At 42.4% G+C, this 17068-nt stretch overlaps 1 protein-coding gene across 1 annotated transcript in view; it reads left to right on the forward strand.

The window, feature by feature from the left end:
* Window positions 1-17068, forward strand: part of pde4cb (phosphodiesterase 4C, cAMP-specific b) — a 75194-nt gene that overhangs the window by 43248 nt on the left and 14878 nt on the right. Inside the window, exons 2-5 of the mRNA XM_069153315.1 lie at window positions 13461-13652; window positions 16021-16057; window positions 16762-16835; window positions 16919-16968. Coding sequence (XP_069009416.1) covers window positions 13461-13652; window positions 16021-16057; window positions 16762-16835; window positions 16919-16968 — 353 coding nt within the window. The remainder of the gene's footprint in view (window positions 1-13460; window positions 13653-16020; window positions 16058-16761; window positions 16836-16918; window positions 16969-17068) is intronic.

A 17068-nucleotide genomic window follows, 5' to 3' on the forward strand; every position in this document is an offset into this window, starting at 1 on the left:
GTCCAGCCTACGTGTGCTTTGTGGACTTGGAGAAGGCTTTCGACTGGGTCCGTTCCGACCCTCACCTATGGTTACGAGCTCTGGGTCGTGACTGAAAGAACGAGGCGGCTGCAAGCGGCCAAAATGAGTTTCCTCCGTAGGGTGGCCGGGTTCAGCCATAGGGATAGGGTAAGGAGCTCGGACATCAGCAGGGAACTTGGAGTTAAGGCGCTACTCCTTCGCGTCGAAAAGAGTCAGCTGAGGTGGTTCGGGCATCTGATCAGGATGCCTCACGGGCGCCTCCCTCTGGAGGTTTTCCGGGCATAGCCAACTGGCAGGAGACCCCGGGGAAGACCCAGAACACACTGGAGGGATTATATATCCTGATTGGCCTGGGAACGCCTCGGGATCCCCCAGGATGAGCTGGAAGATCTTGCGGGGGAGAGGGAAGTCTGGGTCAGCTTGCTTGGCCTGCTGCCACCGTGACCCGACCCCGGATAAGCGGAAGATGATGGATGGATGGATGGACGGACGGACGGACTAATGAGTAATTGACGAATTGTTTCATATTTGCACTAAAAAATACTAGACAACTATTCTGATAATTTGTTCATCATAAAGTGACAAATGCTATTAGCTTCTCGAATGTGAGGATTTGCTGCTTTTCTTTGTTTCATATTATTGTAAACAAAATTTCTTTGGGTTTTGGGCTGTTTGTCAGACATGAGACATTTGAAAAACATTTTTAACTGTTTTTTGACAGAAACTGATCAGGAAAGGATCATTAGTCCGAGCTGTGGCTGAAACTAGAAATGTTGGCTTTAGAAATTATTTCAAATATTATTTTCAACTAATGAGTTATCTAATCGTTTAAGCTGCAACAAAGTGCCCTTACATGAACTGTTTTATGACTATTTTTTAAATATTTTTGTTGTGTAACTTGAATGATCAGGGATTGAATTGGCTGGATTCACACATTTCCTCTCTGTTTGTTTGTGTTCATATTTCAATTCAAATTTTCATTGTTGTTTCCATCATAAGACCTGTATCCTCAGCGATGATGGTGATGATGATGATGAAGGGTGAAATCAGACTCTGAGTTACTCATTATGTTTCACCTCCCAGCAGACATCACTGAAGTCAACAAGACACTGACTCACAGTGAGAGCGCGAACAGCTCATCAATCCATGGTAATGTCGGTGTTTGGATTTATTTAGCAGTCCTCAAAGACAAGAACCTCTAAACAATCACAGATATATATATATATTCAAAAAACTTTTTTTTCATTTATTTTTTTTCCATTTGAAGGACATCTGTTTATAACCAGTTCAGTGTTTTGACTTCATTGAAAGCTTTTCTTCACAGTCTTTCATGTGTGAATTAATATGATGCAATAAATATCAGAGCTCTGATGTCTCTTGGAGCTGATCGCAGACAGTTTTTAGTTGCTGAGGTCAGACGTTAGCATGTTACAGTCATGGGGAAATGTCTGGTGTGTGTGTGTGTGTGTGTGTGTGTGTGTGTGTGTGTGTGTGTGTGTGTGTGTGTGTGTGTGTGTGTGTGTGTGTGTGTGCGCGCACGCCGCCTTGTGCTCCTCTCTGCCTGGGAAACGACACACTTTTTTTTAATATCGCCACAGAACTTCCATTAGTTTGTGTTTCAGGAAAAGTCTGCTCAGTGTTTCAATAGTTAACACCTCAGTTCTTCCATGTGACAGCTTTGGTTTTTATGTGGTTGGAAAAGATCAGTCTGTTTGTGTTTTCATGCTTGTAGGGAGGTTTCCAGTTATGTTTTTGGACAGAAGCTGCTGATATCACATGTTTTTGGCTGCTGTTTAGTATCTTCACATTTAACACTTTTGTAGTCAGTGCACCACATTAATCTTTGCTCTCATTCTTGTCAAACTTTTCCTTTGCCTGATGGTCAACATACTGTTTTCAAATTGCTAAAAAATACAGCCTTTCCTCCAGCAGGTTAATATGTTTTCGTCAAAGTGGAATAGTACCTGAAACTACTTAACACAAAGGTCTGACTCAACTTAGATCTGCACTTATAGAAAAAGGAAGACTCCGGAAACCCTGATTGTATATTGATGGTCTGAGGTTTGAACACATTGAGAGAAGCATCTGCAGCTTTTTTTTTTATTCTGTTTGTTTTATCTGTTTGTACCAAACGTGGCAAATCCACAGTGAAAAATGTCAAACTGTCAGAACCTATCAAAAGTACACAAAGTTCATAGTGAAGGCCTGATATTTTGTTTTACTGTGATGCAGCTGCAGGTAGACATGAGTAGGAAAAAGAATGAAGTTTACCAATACTGTAAACAGGGCAGTGTTGATGTACATCTTTTCTGCTGCCGTTGACAACTGTGGTCATCTGCTTTAACTATTTAGCAGCCGTTTGTGTGTTCCTTGTGTGTGATGCGTTTGGCTCGTGCTTTCATGTAGAGAAACTCGCTTGTTGGGACACGTTTGTTGCAAGGACGACTTCTTGCTTCATCACCGTTTGCTGTCTGATTTTCTGCAGCTGTGGTCAGACAGAAGTGTCTTATCAGGTCAGGATGACAGTGACTGATATCTGATGTTAAAACGAAAAGACCAACGTCTCAGGATTATGAAAGCTGGTGGAGTTTCCATGCGGGTATCGACTGGCTTCATGTCTGCGTGCAGCGTGTCGCTTCCAGCAGCTCAGAAATGAGAGCTGACCTTTGGTGGTGTCGCAGCGGGATGGCTGGCCCCGCGGGCCTCAGCACACTGCGTCGTGACGCACAGCTCACTCTGTATGAGGTCGAAGGTCACTGTACGCTGCCAGTATGTTGACACATAATGTAAATAGGGAGTCGCTTTAGCTCTGGAGTCGTACTGACCATGAGTCAGCTCTGAGTGTCAGATGACGGTATCAGCGGCCTCATTATGCCGCTGCTGCTGTTTAGGCTTCACTCACCTGTACCGACACTGACACTGACAGTGCATCTGTTTAAGTCATACTTGTCTCTAACCTTGTGTGGGCCATTTCTCAGTGACAGATTCTGCTCGGTGACAAATCTCACACGTTCTGACAGAAAAATAATTCTGCAATAAATTGGGTCACGTCCTGACAGCCGTTTCCTCTTTGACTGAAGAGGAAATTTAGATGACATTTTCTACAATATTTTCCCTTTCGGTTTAAAAAAAATGGCACAGAATTAAGTTGTTTAGAAGGTCACTCGTAGTGCAGATAATTGTCAGTAAATTGGTAAAATCTGTATTTTAAGTGAAATTTGACACTCACCTGCCAACAGCCAGTAAAGGTCCACATATTTGCTTTTACCTGAGCTTTCAACCCCACGTCACAGTCCTCTTCAGAGGATGAGGATCGGTCAGTTGTTATCAGAAGTATATAGGTATGGAACTTTGTGGTGATGGGTGGTCGTATATCATCTCTCTGTTGAAAGATGTGAATGGCCACTTGAAGTGGCTGTCCACTGACCTTTGACCCCTTCCCAGTTGGTGCTGTCACTGACTTTAGTCTTTTGTCGTTGTTCATTTCCAGTGTACACTCAGTCTCTTGTCCAGATGTTGTGCTGCCATCAGCTGTTGCATGTGAGGTCATCAATGATGTCATACATCCCTTTTTGGATCTTCTGTTAGACCAGCAGAGGTCTGAAGAATCTTCAGTTCTTTACTTCTCATAGATTTTTCTCATGCGATCTATCATCTGCTCATTTTATATAAAAGATAATACGTAACAGATATGCTGTATTTAGATAATGCAGTCTAGCAGGTTGCCATCATTAATCTGAAATTTTGTGACGAAGAAATTTTGACCCGAGGTGAGGACTGACAGGGAATATTGATGTGACAATGGTTGTTCTCTGGACTTGATCCCAAATCATTTCCAATTCACAATTGACGGCTCCACCCGCTGAACCACAGGGCGCCTCTGCTCCGAGTCCCCGGAGTCGTCCCTCTCCGTTCCTACGACACAAACATCTCAGCAGAAGTCCCCCTGCGTCCACAAGTTCAGCCAGCTGGTTCCGTTTTACAGCGTCCTTCGTGTTGCAGTCTATCATTTGGTGGAAAAACAAACTGCAGTGAGCAGAGCGTTGGGCCGGGAATAATTGCCTGCGAGCTGGTCGATCGGCTTCGCAGCAACAGCAACGAAACCACAACTGACGTCAGCAGACAAGCGTGACTGTGTTTGTGTGACTGTGTGTGTACTTGTGTTGAATATCTTTGCCAGAATAGTGGACTGAGTGTTATCCTGACATCTCTGTGACTCCAGGAATGATAACCAACTCAGGGGCAGACAAACTCCCAACAGAGCGGCGGTCTTCCATTATTTTCTTGCAGGATTAGACAATGGTGTTGTTGGTGGACTTTTAACGAATGAGGAAAGAAGGCTTTCACATGCAGCCTGTCACAGGTGAACTTGATCACCTACATAGACTTCAGGGCTCCGCCTACACAGCGGGAGGCCAGGTAGGGGGTAGGGAAAGGCTGAGCTTTGGAGGGGACTTTTCGCAGCTTGTGTCGGTTTTAGAAATGACATAAAATTGGGGCTTGTTTGCCGAATTTTGCAGAAACTTGAACAATAATGTCAAAAAACAAATTACTGACACAGAAAAAAAGTGACTCGATGTCATGCTGCTTCGCTTCTTTCCTTTCAGCTTTTTTGGTAAACTACATCTGAGAAACAGCACGGATGCAAGTTTGGTGAATATGTAGTCACCTGAAATTGTATTGTATTGTTTTATTTGTGCTAAAAATATATTTATGCACAAATAAAACAGATCCGAATGCACAGGTTTTACTGTCCGAACACCTCAACTTCGGGTACATGCAGTGACCGAGAACCAAACTTATCCTCCTCACTGCTCAAACTCATCGGGATGATTTTTATGTAAAGTAACAGGAGACAGGACTTGTTGTGGCTTTTAAAACCGAGTCTGCAGCCTGTTGGGACTGAACGAATGTGACACACAGTGGATTTTATACTGACATTGGGAAGGATCGGTAATGTCGTGGCTGACACCCAGTCCGCTTGATAAGGTCAGTATCTGGTCTGATATATTGTATCAGTGCATGCCTGGTAAATAAATACATAGGAGGTAGAATTTTACTGTAAAATTTTTGTACTTCTTTTTTTTATCCATTGCTTTTCATTCTATTCAGTTACAATCTAACTCCTCTTACTGTTGTTATGGTAATGATAATTAGGTGTGATTCTCAGTTCTTGACATGACTTAAGCACGTAAAAACAATTGAGACACAAAAGGTGCGGAAAGACTTAAGGAACACACGCTCCCCCCGTCGTCTCCATCTTGTGTCCCGCTGATCAGCGATGTGATTGGCTGCTCCTGGGTTGCCCATGGCTAATTAGAGCAGGAAGTGGCAAACTCCTGGCTCACTGCCGGACTCAATTACTGTATACCGAAAGGCGCCAATTAGTGCAGTATGAACATGATTAGAGGAGCACTCAGCATGGCCTGTTGCTGGGCAAAGACTGTGTGTGTGTGTGTGTGTGTGTGTGTGTGTGTGTGTGTGTGTGTGTGTGTGTGTGTGTGTGTGTGTGTGTGTGTCTGTGTGTGTGTGTGTGTGTGTGTCTGTCTGTGTGTGTGTCTGTGCCCTGAACCAGCCTGTCCAGTTGTGCACCAGTGTGATATAAGGTTGTTCGATTTTTAGGTCGATGCTAGTGCCAAATGTAGATCTCTACTGCTGGGGCTGTAATCACACACTGCCTCTGTGTGTGTGTGTGTGTGTGTGTGTGTGTGTGTGTGTGTGTGTGTGTGTGTGTGTGTGTGTGTGTGTGTGTGTGTGTGTGGCCCCGGGTGGTTCTGGCCCAGTGTGTTACCCTCCTAACCAGTTTCTAATGATGTTAATACTGATCTGCCGCTGTATGGATTTCTGCCCGGCTGGGCGGACAGAGCTAATAACTGCACATAGACCCCGCGATCAATACCCGTCCAGAGGAGTGAATCAACCTCTGAGAGCCATGAACTCCAAAAATTTAACCACCTCAGCTCCACACCGGCTGAATTCATGTCTGACGGACCAGTCTGCTACAAAGGCCACCGTTGTTTTTGGTAATGTAGTGTTGATCAACTGCCTGGCGAAACTGTCTTTGACCAAACACAATTTTTTTTTTACCAACTTTGTCCAACCTCCAAACTTTCAGCACGTGCGTAAAGATTTTCTAACAAACAATCACCAAAAACATTTTGTCTTAAAAAAACAATAGCAATTGTCAGGTTTGTCCTCAACAGTTTTAGATCAAGTGCTACTCTTTAGAGTCACCAATTAGCACCGACGTTCAGCAATTATACAAACAGAAATCCATCAGAGCCTGGTTTCATGCTCCATGTAAGATTCAAAAAAATAAAAAGTTGGTGTCTGTTGTTGGAAGGTATGCTGGGAAATCACTATCAAAAACTAAAGTTCAAGGTCCCTTCATCACAAATTTGAGGATTCAATGTTTCACTCTTTATATAAATTTGAATTAGTGCTTGGAGAGGCAGAACAATGTAAAGGTGTCAACGTGGGCTACAGGAACTTGTGACTGACATTTTTCACTTTCTTCCTCAGTTTTATGGACTAAACAATGAACCTATTGTTGAAAAAAAATACTGCCAGATGAATGCATCATAAAAATAGTTTACTAATGGTGCAACAGAGATTATTGGTCCTTAGTCCCATGGTTTTATCTCAATTTTTTTTTTTTCGTTTTTTTTATTTCAGTGATGTGTTTTAGCGTATATTACACAGATATAGTAGACACATAAAAATTGCAGCAATATTTTCTACAATATTCATCATGTAATATTTTTGCTCCAATCTCAGATAGTGTCAGGTGTAGATTTAAGACCTTCGCGTTTTAGCCACCACCTTTTGTTCTTTGTTTCTTTGTTTCTTTGTTTGTTTGTTTGTTTCTTTCTTTATTTCTTTGTTTCTTTCTTTGTTTCTTTCTTTCTTTGTTTCTTTTTTTTTTTTTTTTTGCTGTGACAGCCATCAACATGGAGGTCTGCTGTTTTCAAAGGCAATAGTTCTTCCTGTGCCTGTAGGTCAGAGGTGACGGAGAAAAATAATAAACACAGCAGCTGGCTTGACTCGCCGCAACCTTCTCCTCCCCTTGGCTATATTTAGAGAGACATGAGCTGCTCTGAGATCAGATGTTGGTGTTGGACATGGAGCGGCGGCTCTGTTTGGACAGCGATCCACAGCGGCTGGTCAGGTGAATAGAAAGAGCAACTGGCTCTTCATGGAGGTGTGGCAGTCCAGTGCAGTCGCACACAAGAGTAGAAGGGGTGGTTTTATGAGAGGACTTCCAAAGACGGCGCTGTGTGGGTGATATATGTGGCAACAATTATATTTTATGGTAAAGAAAATTGCACTTTTCTGCACTTTAATGATAAAAACTCAGGTAAGACTGCAGTAAATCATCAGCTGTTCCTAAGACCAGTAATACTAGCTGGAATATAGAGATGCGCTTGTCTTAGCTACACTGAAAAAGAACATTTGAATTTACATGTCTAAAATTGTATTTTACATAGTTTTTACATTTTACCATTACATTTGTAGTTAATGACTAAATTACATAATCTAAAAAAAACAGTCTGTGTTTTGCCAATAAGGTCTTGTTGTACTTAACAAACAGGCAAAAAAAACCCGAGATATTAAACTATCATGTAGGACAAACAAAAAACACAGAGACAATTTTCTGTCTAGCTAACTGTTGAAGCTCCTTTTTCTTTTGCTTTGATCAAAGTTACCATATGATACCATGAACATAGAAGACCGTTTGCGCAGCAGCTTATCAACAGAGAAGTTGCCGGATTATCGTTTGTCATCTGAAGCAGAGAGCTTGGTCACTTGACTTTACAGTCAGGGAACGAAGACTTCGAAAAGAGGAGCCTCGTTTCTTTCCTTTCAGCGCACCAGTCTGATTCTGTCGAAAACGTTCTTCTCCCACCCTGTTGGCCAACCTCTCCTCCCTGTGCTGTCACAATGACATAAACAACACACACACACACACACACACACACACACACACACACACACACACACGCACACGCACACTCACTCTCAGTGCGAACAAATCACACACACTGACAGTGAAAGGAAAGATCTGTTTGTCAGGGTGCTGGACGAGGAGGAAGCGGCTTGTTTTTCTGCTGCTTCCAGATCAAATGTACAATAGGCTTGAGGTGTAAAGCAAACAAACCCTCTTCACTCCCTAAACTCTCTCTCTCTCTCTCTCTCTCAGTCGCGCATACACTCACTCACGCACACACACACACACACACACACACACACACACACACACACACACACACACGTTTTTCTATCTTTGTGAGGACGCTACCACCACAACCAAATAACCACTAAACCTAACTTCAACTCTTTAGAAGCTAAACACTCAGTCAGCTCTTTGAAGTTTTTACAGCAAAATGTCCTCAGTATGACAGTTTCTAACTAAAATTGGTCCACACACACACACACACACACACACACACACACACACACACACACACACACACACACACACACACACACACACTCTGATATTTACAAAGCGCTCCCTGGCCTGTTTCCCTCCTCTTCTCCTCACCTCTTGTCTCCTTCCTGGTGTGATGTTTGAGGCCCCTCGGCCAATTCCCACGCTATGAGTAAAAAAAACGGGAGGGAGCATGTGTGTATATGCGTGTGTTTTGACCTCTGACCACGGGCCTGTGTCATCCCCCATCAAATAACATCTGGCATTGACTGTTATTTTCTGTATCACTCTCGCATACGTAACAGAAAGCTCCTCAGATCCCTCCGCCCTGGTTCCCATGACCACGTCACAAACATGCATGTCGTCTTCCCAGGCTAATGTTTCCACTTTAATGTGCAGTTACAGAGATTTACCCTCAGAAAAAAACTTCATAAGGAGGACATAAGATCTGCTTTGGATGACAAGTGCTGTGAATGCCTCAAATAATGCAGATGGCTCAGGGCTTGGCCTAACATCAAAGGGAATGTAGCTCACTAACATCAACATCACTGCTGGTTGAGCAAGTCGATAAATGAGGAGCAGTGATATTTTTCCACTTTTAGATTTAGTGTCACATTAAAGGCTCAGTGTGACTGATAAAAATAGACACTGTTTTCATAAGAAATTTTTTGAAGGTTTTTTTTTTTTAATGAAAAATGTCCTTTACAATCTTCTTAACCACAAGGAGACTCTTGAAATGGATCATTTTGTTCAACCAACAGTTTAAAACCAAAAGATATTTAGTTTACTATTATATAATGATAATAATTATATGAGAAGTTAGAGTTGGAAAATGTTTTGACTGAATTGCTCAAAAACTGTTAAATGACGATTCAAATATTCTTGGCAATTAATTTTCTCTCAATCGACTAATTGATAATAAAACCTAAAGTATTAAACTTCAGTCTTTTATGAGCGTCCGTCCTCTGGTTATGGTGATGAGGTGCAAACTAAACATCCTGGGAACAAACGCAGAGGTTAGGATGTGGGTGTTAAAGGACGTGTTGTGTGTGTGTGTGTGTGTGTGTGTGTGTGTGTGTGTGTGTGTGTGTGTGTGTGTGTGTGAGAAAAGTTTGGTAAAACAGAGTTAAAGAGAGAAAAGGGAGCCGTAATGTACGTCAGAGAAACGGAGAACAATGCTGGAGGCAGGAGACAGATCAAGGTCAACTTGTACGCTGCAACTGAACAAGACGCCAGCCCGCCTGCCCGCCTGTCTGTCTGTTTGCCTGTCTGTCTGCCTGTCTGCCCGTCTGTCTCCCTCTCTGTCTGCCTGCCTGTCTGTCTGACTAAAGGGGGATGCTTGCAGAAGCAGTGGCAGTAGTTGACGTAAGAATAAAAAGTTCTCGTGCAACGATTTGTAGACATAAAAGCTGCTGCAAAATCAAAAATGAGCATTACCCTTAAAAAACCTTAACTGGTTGGCTCCATCTACAGAGCAGTATAAACTCTGTAGATTTAAACTGTCAAAACATTGTGATGCTATTTCGTCTACATGCAGATTTTGTAATTTGCATCTGTTTGAATAATAACTCCTGCATTTTTTTTTGCAACCTGCAAAGATGCCACATTATCAGAGTTGTCCACTGTCAGTCAAGTACTTCTCCGTTTTACTGGTGATGGGCGGTGATAAAATCACACAATGCAAATTACTTTACTTTATATTTTTATAGCACTCGCTGATTTACTGACCACCTGACATGGAAAGAAATGACTGAATGGAGAATGATTTAAAAAGAGCTCAGATAGATTTAATGAAGGTAGATCAGGATGCAAAAGACTAGATTTGAGCAGAGACCGATTATTTGAGTTTAAATAAATAATTGTCTGCTGCTGGATGAATACAGAACATATTCAGTGATAGTTGTTGCAATACTTCAAATTCCCCAGTAGTGGGAGCTGTGAACCTATCAGTGGCCTGTAGAGTAAACCTTCATATTCATTGTTGCAGCCTTAAACAGCAGTACAAAACATACATATTGGGGTTTGGTAAAATATCCCATATTCCAGCCCGTGTCACTCCCCACAGATGTGATGGAGATGTGACCACAGCTTAGACTTGTAAAGTAAGTCTTCATTTCCTGGCCACTTATCCTTAATAATAGGTTCTACGTCTGGATTTCAGTGGAGAGATTTATTGTCACATGATTGTTTAAATGCTGGTTTGTCTTTTCATCACTGATAATGAGAGGAAAATCTGAAAGCAACTCGAGTCATAAGAGAAATGTGACTTTAAATTCTGTGAGGGAATAAAAAAGTACGAGCAGATTTCTCTGCCATTCTGAAAGGCAGTTTGAATTCACATTTGCCGTGCAGCTGGAATGTAAACCAGTGATTTGCTTTGAGGACGTCTGACCATGTTCTCTGTTAAAGTGTCCTTGAGTGACATACTATACCACCATCATACCTGCTCACCCAAAAATTCAGCTGAACGGAAGATTAAAAAGGACTTTTGGAGTATAAGAATGGAGGAAGGAGACCTACATTTACTAGAAGTCACCTGGTTCAGTTTAAAATAGAATCCCTCATGAATGTATTCATGTCGGGGGAGAAATCATCTCCACCCTGCCCGGGGAGGGGAGGAGGAAGGAGGGAGGGGGGGGGTGCATCTACGTAAGCGCTGTCACTAGTCTCCCAGTTCCCCTCTTTCCTGTCAGCCAGATCTATTTATAGCTTCTGACATCACTGGTCTCCTCTGATGGTGCTTCGTCACGGCCGACTACACCGTGCCGGGGGGCGGGGGGGTGTGGGGAGTGGAGAGGGGTTGAACAAGGTGTGGTGGTGGATGGAGGCGGTGGGGTGTCATCATTGAGGTAAGCCCTGCTGCTGCAGCGGCCCCGCCCCCCTCCACCAAGTCCCACCAATCAGGTATGAGGTGCTGAACACATCACTGTGCGGGATACAGCCCCCCCCCCCCCTCCTCCACACACACACACACACACACACACACACACACACACACACACATCCTCCATCCCTCTTCCTCGCCCTCCTCCTCATCTCTCTGTCTCCCTCTGCTTCTGTGAATTGGCCCTGTTTCATTCAGCATCGATTGCATAATAGCCATCTTTCATTTATCAGGCACTATTACTGCTGGAGCACTGCAGGCAGGCTGAGCTAAAAATAGACGCAGAGGCAACCTTCCACTGCTCGCTTGGTGCTCTGCTTTCTATTGTTATGACCAGGGGAGGAGAGGGAGGCGGCTATCAGGAATGAGAATGGATCTTATTGATAAAGTCATACAGAAAAAAAAGCTTGTTCATTTTACCTCTCAAGTGTCCACATGATGGTGGTTTAAAATCAAATTTCAGTCCTGGACAATTAACTTCTTATAATTTAATAACGTAGACGATGTGTCGGAGAATTTAGGCCAGGGAAGAAGTTTAGGCAAAAAGGAGGCTGGATTCGATCTTTTATCGCAAACTCTTTACTCCTAGATCAGTGGAGTCAGAGTGTCCTTGAGCAAGGCACAGTTTGCTGAGGGAACGGGGAACATGGTGAGCTGGGAAATCCCGCGGAGATCAGTAGAGAATGATATGTTCCATGTTGATAAACTTGAACCCTCCACCACCCTCTCCTCCCCCGTTCACATCTCTGCTCTTGTGGTTGTAACTCTATAGTGGTTGCATTATGAAGAACCTGGTTTGGTTCAGAGAAGGTTTGGGGTAAAAGAGAGTTCACTGTGTATAGGTTTGCATTGCTGAACCCTGCAATAAGGAAGGACTCTGCTGACCGACCTCTTCTTCACTGGAAGTATTACAAAACGATTTATTCGGGCCAGGTGTCGCTGTGATGCTGTTTGGTGACAGGAGCTGAGTAGAATCAGAGATAAAAGTTTTGTAAAAAAAAAAAAATTAAAAAAAATGATATGGAAATAATACCATTTTGATCACACCAGTAACATCCAGCTTTAACACCGGGACATAATGTCACAGTGTCAACGACTCTTTGTTCGGTGCTCGGGGAGTGTTTCAGTGTTCAGCTATGGATGGGGTGATAGAGGGAGCGGCGGTGGAGGCGGGAGTTATGGGTAATCGCTGTGCTGACGTAGAATGCCTGTGTTGACGTCACCAGGAGATAGCGGAGGGAAAGATGTGCGTGAGTGTGCGTTTGATTACAAAAAAATAACAGCGATCACAAGGTCATTAAAGTCAGACGAGAAAATCGAAGTGCTGCTATTTTTAATTCTGCCATCAAGTAGAACTGTCTTTTTTATTCATTTTATTATTTTAACTTCTGACACAGTCACATGAATCCCCTGCTTGTGTCTCTCCTATAATTAAAGCTCCTTTGTTTCTGCCGTCAAAGACTTCATTGTGTCTGTTTGGGATACTTCTGGGACTTGATTTGGACTTGCAGCTTTCTGCGTACTGTACGTTCAGCTCCGTCCATCCTGAAGAGGTTTAATTGTACCTTATCTCAGCCTTGTCTGGTCCTTATCAAACCTGTCTCCTCTCTGTCTCTGTCTTAGTCTCTGCGTCCTCAGCAGCTGCAGGGTCCTAGAATATCAGAGTATTTGGGTGTCACAGGGTTTCAATGACATGCAGGTTCTTACTTATACTCTCCCTTATAAGGTGCATTTTGTCTTAATGTATTTTTGTGTCTTTTTTCATACTCGGTTCTTCTTTCTTGTTTTGATTTTGTAGCCTTTGTTGTTCCGTCATATAACAGAACAAGCTTTCTTTTAATATCGTGGTATGCAAACTAAATGTGTTACTACTGGTAACAGTAGATTATGTAAAATATGTCATAACATTAACAGGTGACAGAAGTAGCAGCAGCACATATGGTAATTCTAGCAGTAGGAGTAAATATAAAGATGTTGGTCAGTGCACATATTTTTTAATCATGTCATCATTTTACATAATGGAATAAAACAAATAAAGATATGAAATGGCAGTTCAGTCTGATTGTCAGGTTAATTAGCTGATACAAATAATCCAATTTGTTTCTTTCCTCTCCCTCCCTGTAGTTTTGACGTGGAGAATGGCCTGTCGGTGGGTCGCAGTCCACTGGACTCTCAGACTAGCCCCAGCTCTGGTCTGGTTCTTCAGGCCAACTTCCCCCACAGTCAGCGCCGCGAGTCCTTCCTCTACCGCTCCGACTCCGACTTCGACCTTTCGCCCAAAACCATGTCCCGCAACTCGTCCACTGCCAGCGACCTGTGAGTATTTAAAGATGCTCTCAGCAGAAAACCGATCAGCCTGTGGCCTCAGCTTTCACATTGTTGGTGTTGCAGAGCTGGATGTGGAGGGAAAGTTCCTCCGAGGGGACGTTCTTCCAGAGAAAACACCCAAATGGTTTCTCATGACAGCTGATGATTGAAGGAAAGGACTATTAACTAGACAATTAAGGATCTGAGGTGCCAAATATTCACAAATGATATAATTTCCATGTTTCCCCTGTCAAACATTCGTAGTGAACCTGTAAAGTGAAATGTTACCATTCATAATGCTGTGTCAGTATCAGGGTAACGTTTTACTTCGCCTAGACATGACAAGTAAGATGCCGTAGGTTTAATCACCAAAAAACACGTAATGAGGTTGAGAAAAAGATCACGGTTTAGGTTAGAAAAAGTAAATTTAACGCAAGTAATGTTTGATATTTCACAAAAGTTAAATATGTTGCGTTATTTCATCCACGCTGACTAATGCTTTCTCATGGAAGTCCTGCCTTCTTCCTAAGCAAATTTGATCACTCTTTGTACTTTGTCACATGACACACGTGCATACTTTCAACGCTATCTTCCTCCGGACTGACAGGTGTATTGCAGGATTTGGAATTATACTGGGCTAAAAATAAAATAAATTGTAGTGTCTAAATTTAGGATTTTACGTTTTTAAAATGGGATGCATGTAGTAAACTTTTTAGAAAGTTATGAAACTCTAAATTCAGGGTGTTTTGTTTTGTTTGGTATTTCATTCCACCATTTGTTCACATATACTGCACAGCATCAGATCACATGGACCGTATCAGTAAAACACCTGAGTTTATTGTCAATCATTATTATTTTTTTTTGTAAGTCCGTCTTGTTTACACTCTTAAGAATTTTTTGGTATCTGGCTTTAAAGAGGCTTTTGGCAGCACATCTGGAGTTACTAAGCAGCAGAGCAGTAGTTGTACGTACAGTAGTTCTACTTCTGGGACCTCCTGAAACCAATGTTCTTCGCTCTAAACTAATTTTGCATCCAGGTTCTGTTTCTACAGCTAAAGATTTGTGTGCGCAGCTAGCAGTCTGTTTGAAGCCAGAGTGTAAATGTGGCCTCGCCCACCAATAGCTGTCGCTGCTTTGTTTTGAAGGGAGGAGGGATTGAAGCATTGGGAAGTCAATTGGCTACCTCGGTGAGAAAAAGTGTGAAGATTGCTGTGTTTTGTGTTTTCTTTCTATCTCTTTGGGCTGTACCATGTTGTCACGAGTCACCTCTCCTCACCCTCCTGCTCACCTGTCACCTTTTCCCGAGCACAACCTGAAAAACCTCAGTGCTCCACTCCAAAAGCATGACCAGCGCAAAGTTTTAGAAGCAGTCCCAGCAAGCATTTGACAGATGATGATATCCCGTGTTTGCAGTTTGAAAATGTCCTTTTATATATTTCGGCACTGATTTATAACCAATTCAGTCTTCATAGGTCATATTACAGTTATTTGGTGTCAAAATGTTTGCTGGACTTTGTACTTTTCAATGCCAGCATGGTTTTACCCTGAAGTCTGGAGGTGTCTGAGCTGCATGCTGTGACCCGGAACCTTCCAGAGAGCTCCACCTTTTCTGCAGTCAGCTCTCCCAGCAGCCAGAGCATGAACACTGATCCTCACCTGCACACACCTGTAGTCATACAAACCTGTCTTGTGGTTTTTGACCCTTATAGAAACAGATCTGACGGTAAAAGCAATGTCAGTATTCGGCTGCCTTTTAGCTCCACCGACTCTTGAGACACAACTCAGAATCTTTAGCTTCTAAATGCTAAAGAAAAATGTTATCGCTCACTTTGATTCATTAGCCTTTTTTCACATTTACTTCGACAGCAGAACAGTTTTACATGGTGGAACTGATCAAAAAAGATTAAGTCATACAGTTTACATTTGGGCCAGAGAACTGAGTCAGTGAGCTTAAATTTGTCCATTGAATTATTTGATGCAAAGCTAAATGAAATATAAATGAATGCAATGTTTAGATGCATTTAGTATATTTTTGTCCAGTATTTTTATAAAGTTACCCTTCTCTCTTTCCATGCAGCTCATATTTATTCCATAGTCACAAAAACAATGGTTGTCTGAGGTTCAGCACCAGCCTGTGTACCTTTTCCTTTGTGCAACTAATACAATCTGCCGTCCTCACCCTTTATCCACTGTGCTACTCAGACCAGGCATGGTCCCAGCCAACTGCAGCCTTCCTGTACAGACAGATATCCCAATAACAAAAGCCTTATGTGTTGTCATTATTTGTGTTTTTAAAATTTTGACTCGCAAGATATTTGCTGAACCAGTCTGTCTCTTCTCGTGGGGCCTTTTCTCTAAATCACTTTGGTTTTTGCAGGCATGGAGAAGACATGATCGTAACTCCATTTGCACAGGTTAGTCACAGTTACACGTGTGCTTCACCTCACAGTGTCCTTTGTTGCTGGTTCTGTACGAGTTTTCAAATTTGACTGGTTACTTTGATTAAACCCAACAAGTCCAAATAAAATGGCAGCAGCTGACCGGCCATTTACCAGCACTGATTTGATGACAGGTGGAAGCAGACAACCTGTAAAGCAACAGTACAAAAACAGTTTTACAGATGTAATGGAGACACAGTAATTATTCTTTTTAATATTTTAGTTGGTGTCAATACCTATAATCATAATAATCAAAATGGATTTAGTTTGAAGATGTTCCGACTTCTAACCGTTAGTCCAACCGTTCTTAGGACGCATATTAGCAGCTTCTCGATAAAAAGTTTGACTATTAAAACTGAATCTAAAAAAAGGAAAATTTTTGGTGCAATATGTGTGTCACATTTGACCATTAAAACTGAATCTGAAAAAGGAACATTTTTGGTGCAATATGTGTGTCACATCTCGAGCTGTTGCAAAGGACGTTGAAATAGCCGAGAGAATAGCTCTTTATTTTTAGGGGAAAGTCGTGTCTTTGCTTGTAAGCTAAGTAAGAGAGCTGCAGCAGAAGTAGTTAGGGTGGCAGACTGGGCTCTTCGTTTTCCTGATATTTAAGGACCGCATGTCTCAGGTGTTTCCATCCAGCTTTATTCATGCACCTCCTCTTTTTTCCCCTTCTTTAGGTTCTTGCCAGTCTTCGAACAGTGAGGAGTAACTTTGCTGTTCTGACACATCTGCAAGATCGTGTGGGAAACAAGTAAGAACATGCAAACACACCGGAGGACTAACTGCTCGCTGTCTTTTTTATTCTACCAACACCTCATCTGCCTCTTGTTCCAGGCGGCCGCCAAGCAGCAACCAGCCACCCATGTGTAAACCATGTCTGACAGGTCAGTGTTGATACACCTATATGATGAAGCTCTTTCTCTTGAATCACCATTAATGCTTTCTTGTTCTTGTCTTTTCATTAAAATGATTATTGTTTTACTT

This window comes from Embiotoca jacksoni, unplaced genomic scaffold (assembly GCF_022577435.1).
Source record: "Embiotoca jacksoni isolate LCO1_2020_lvr unplaced genomic scaffold, fEmbJac1.0.p SCAF_19, whole genome shotgun sequence".
Taxonomy (NCBI): Eukaryota; Metazoa; Chordata; class Actinopteri; family Embiotocidae; genus Embiotoca; species Embiotoca jacksoni.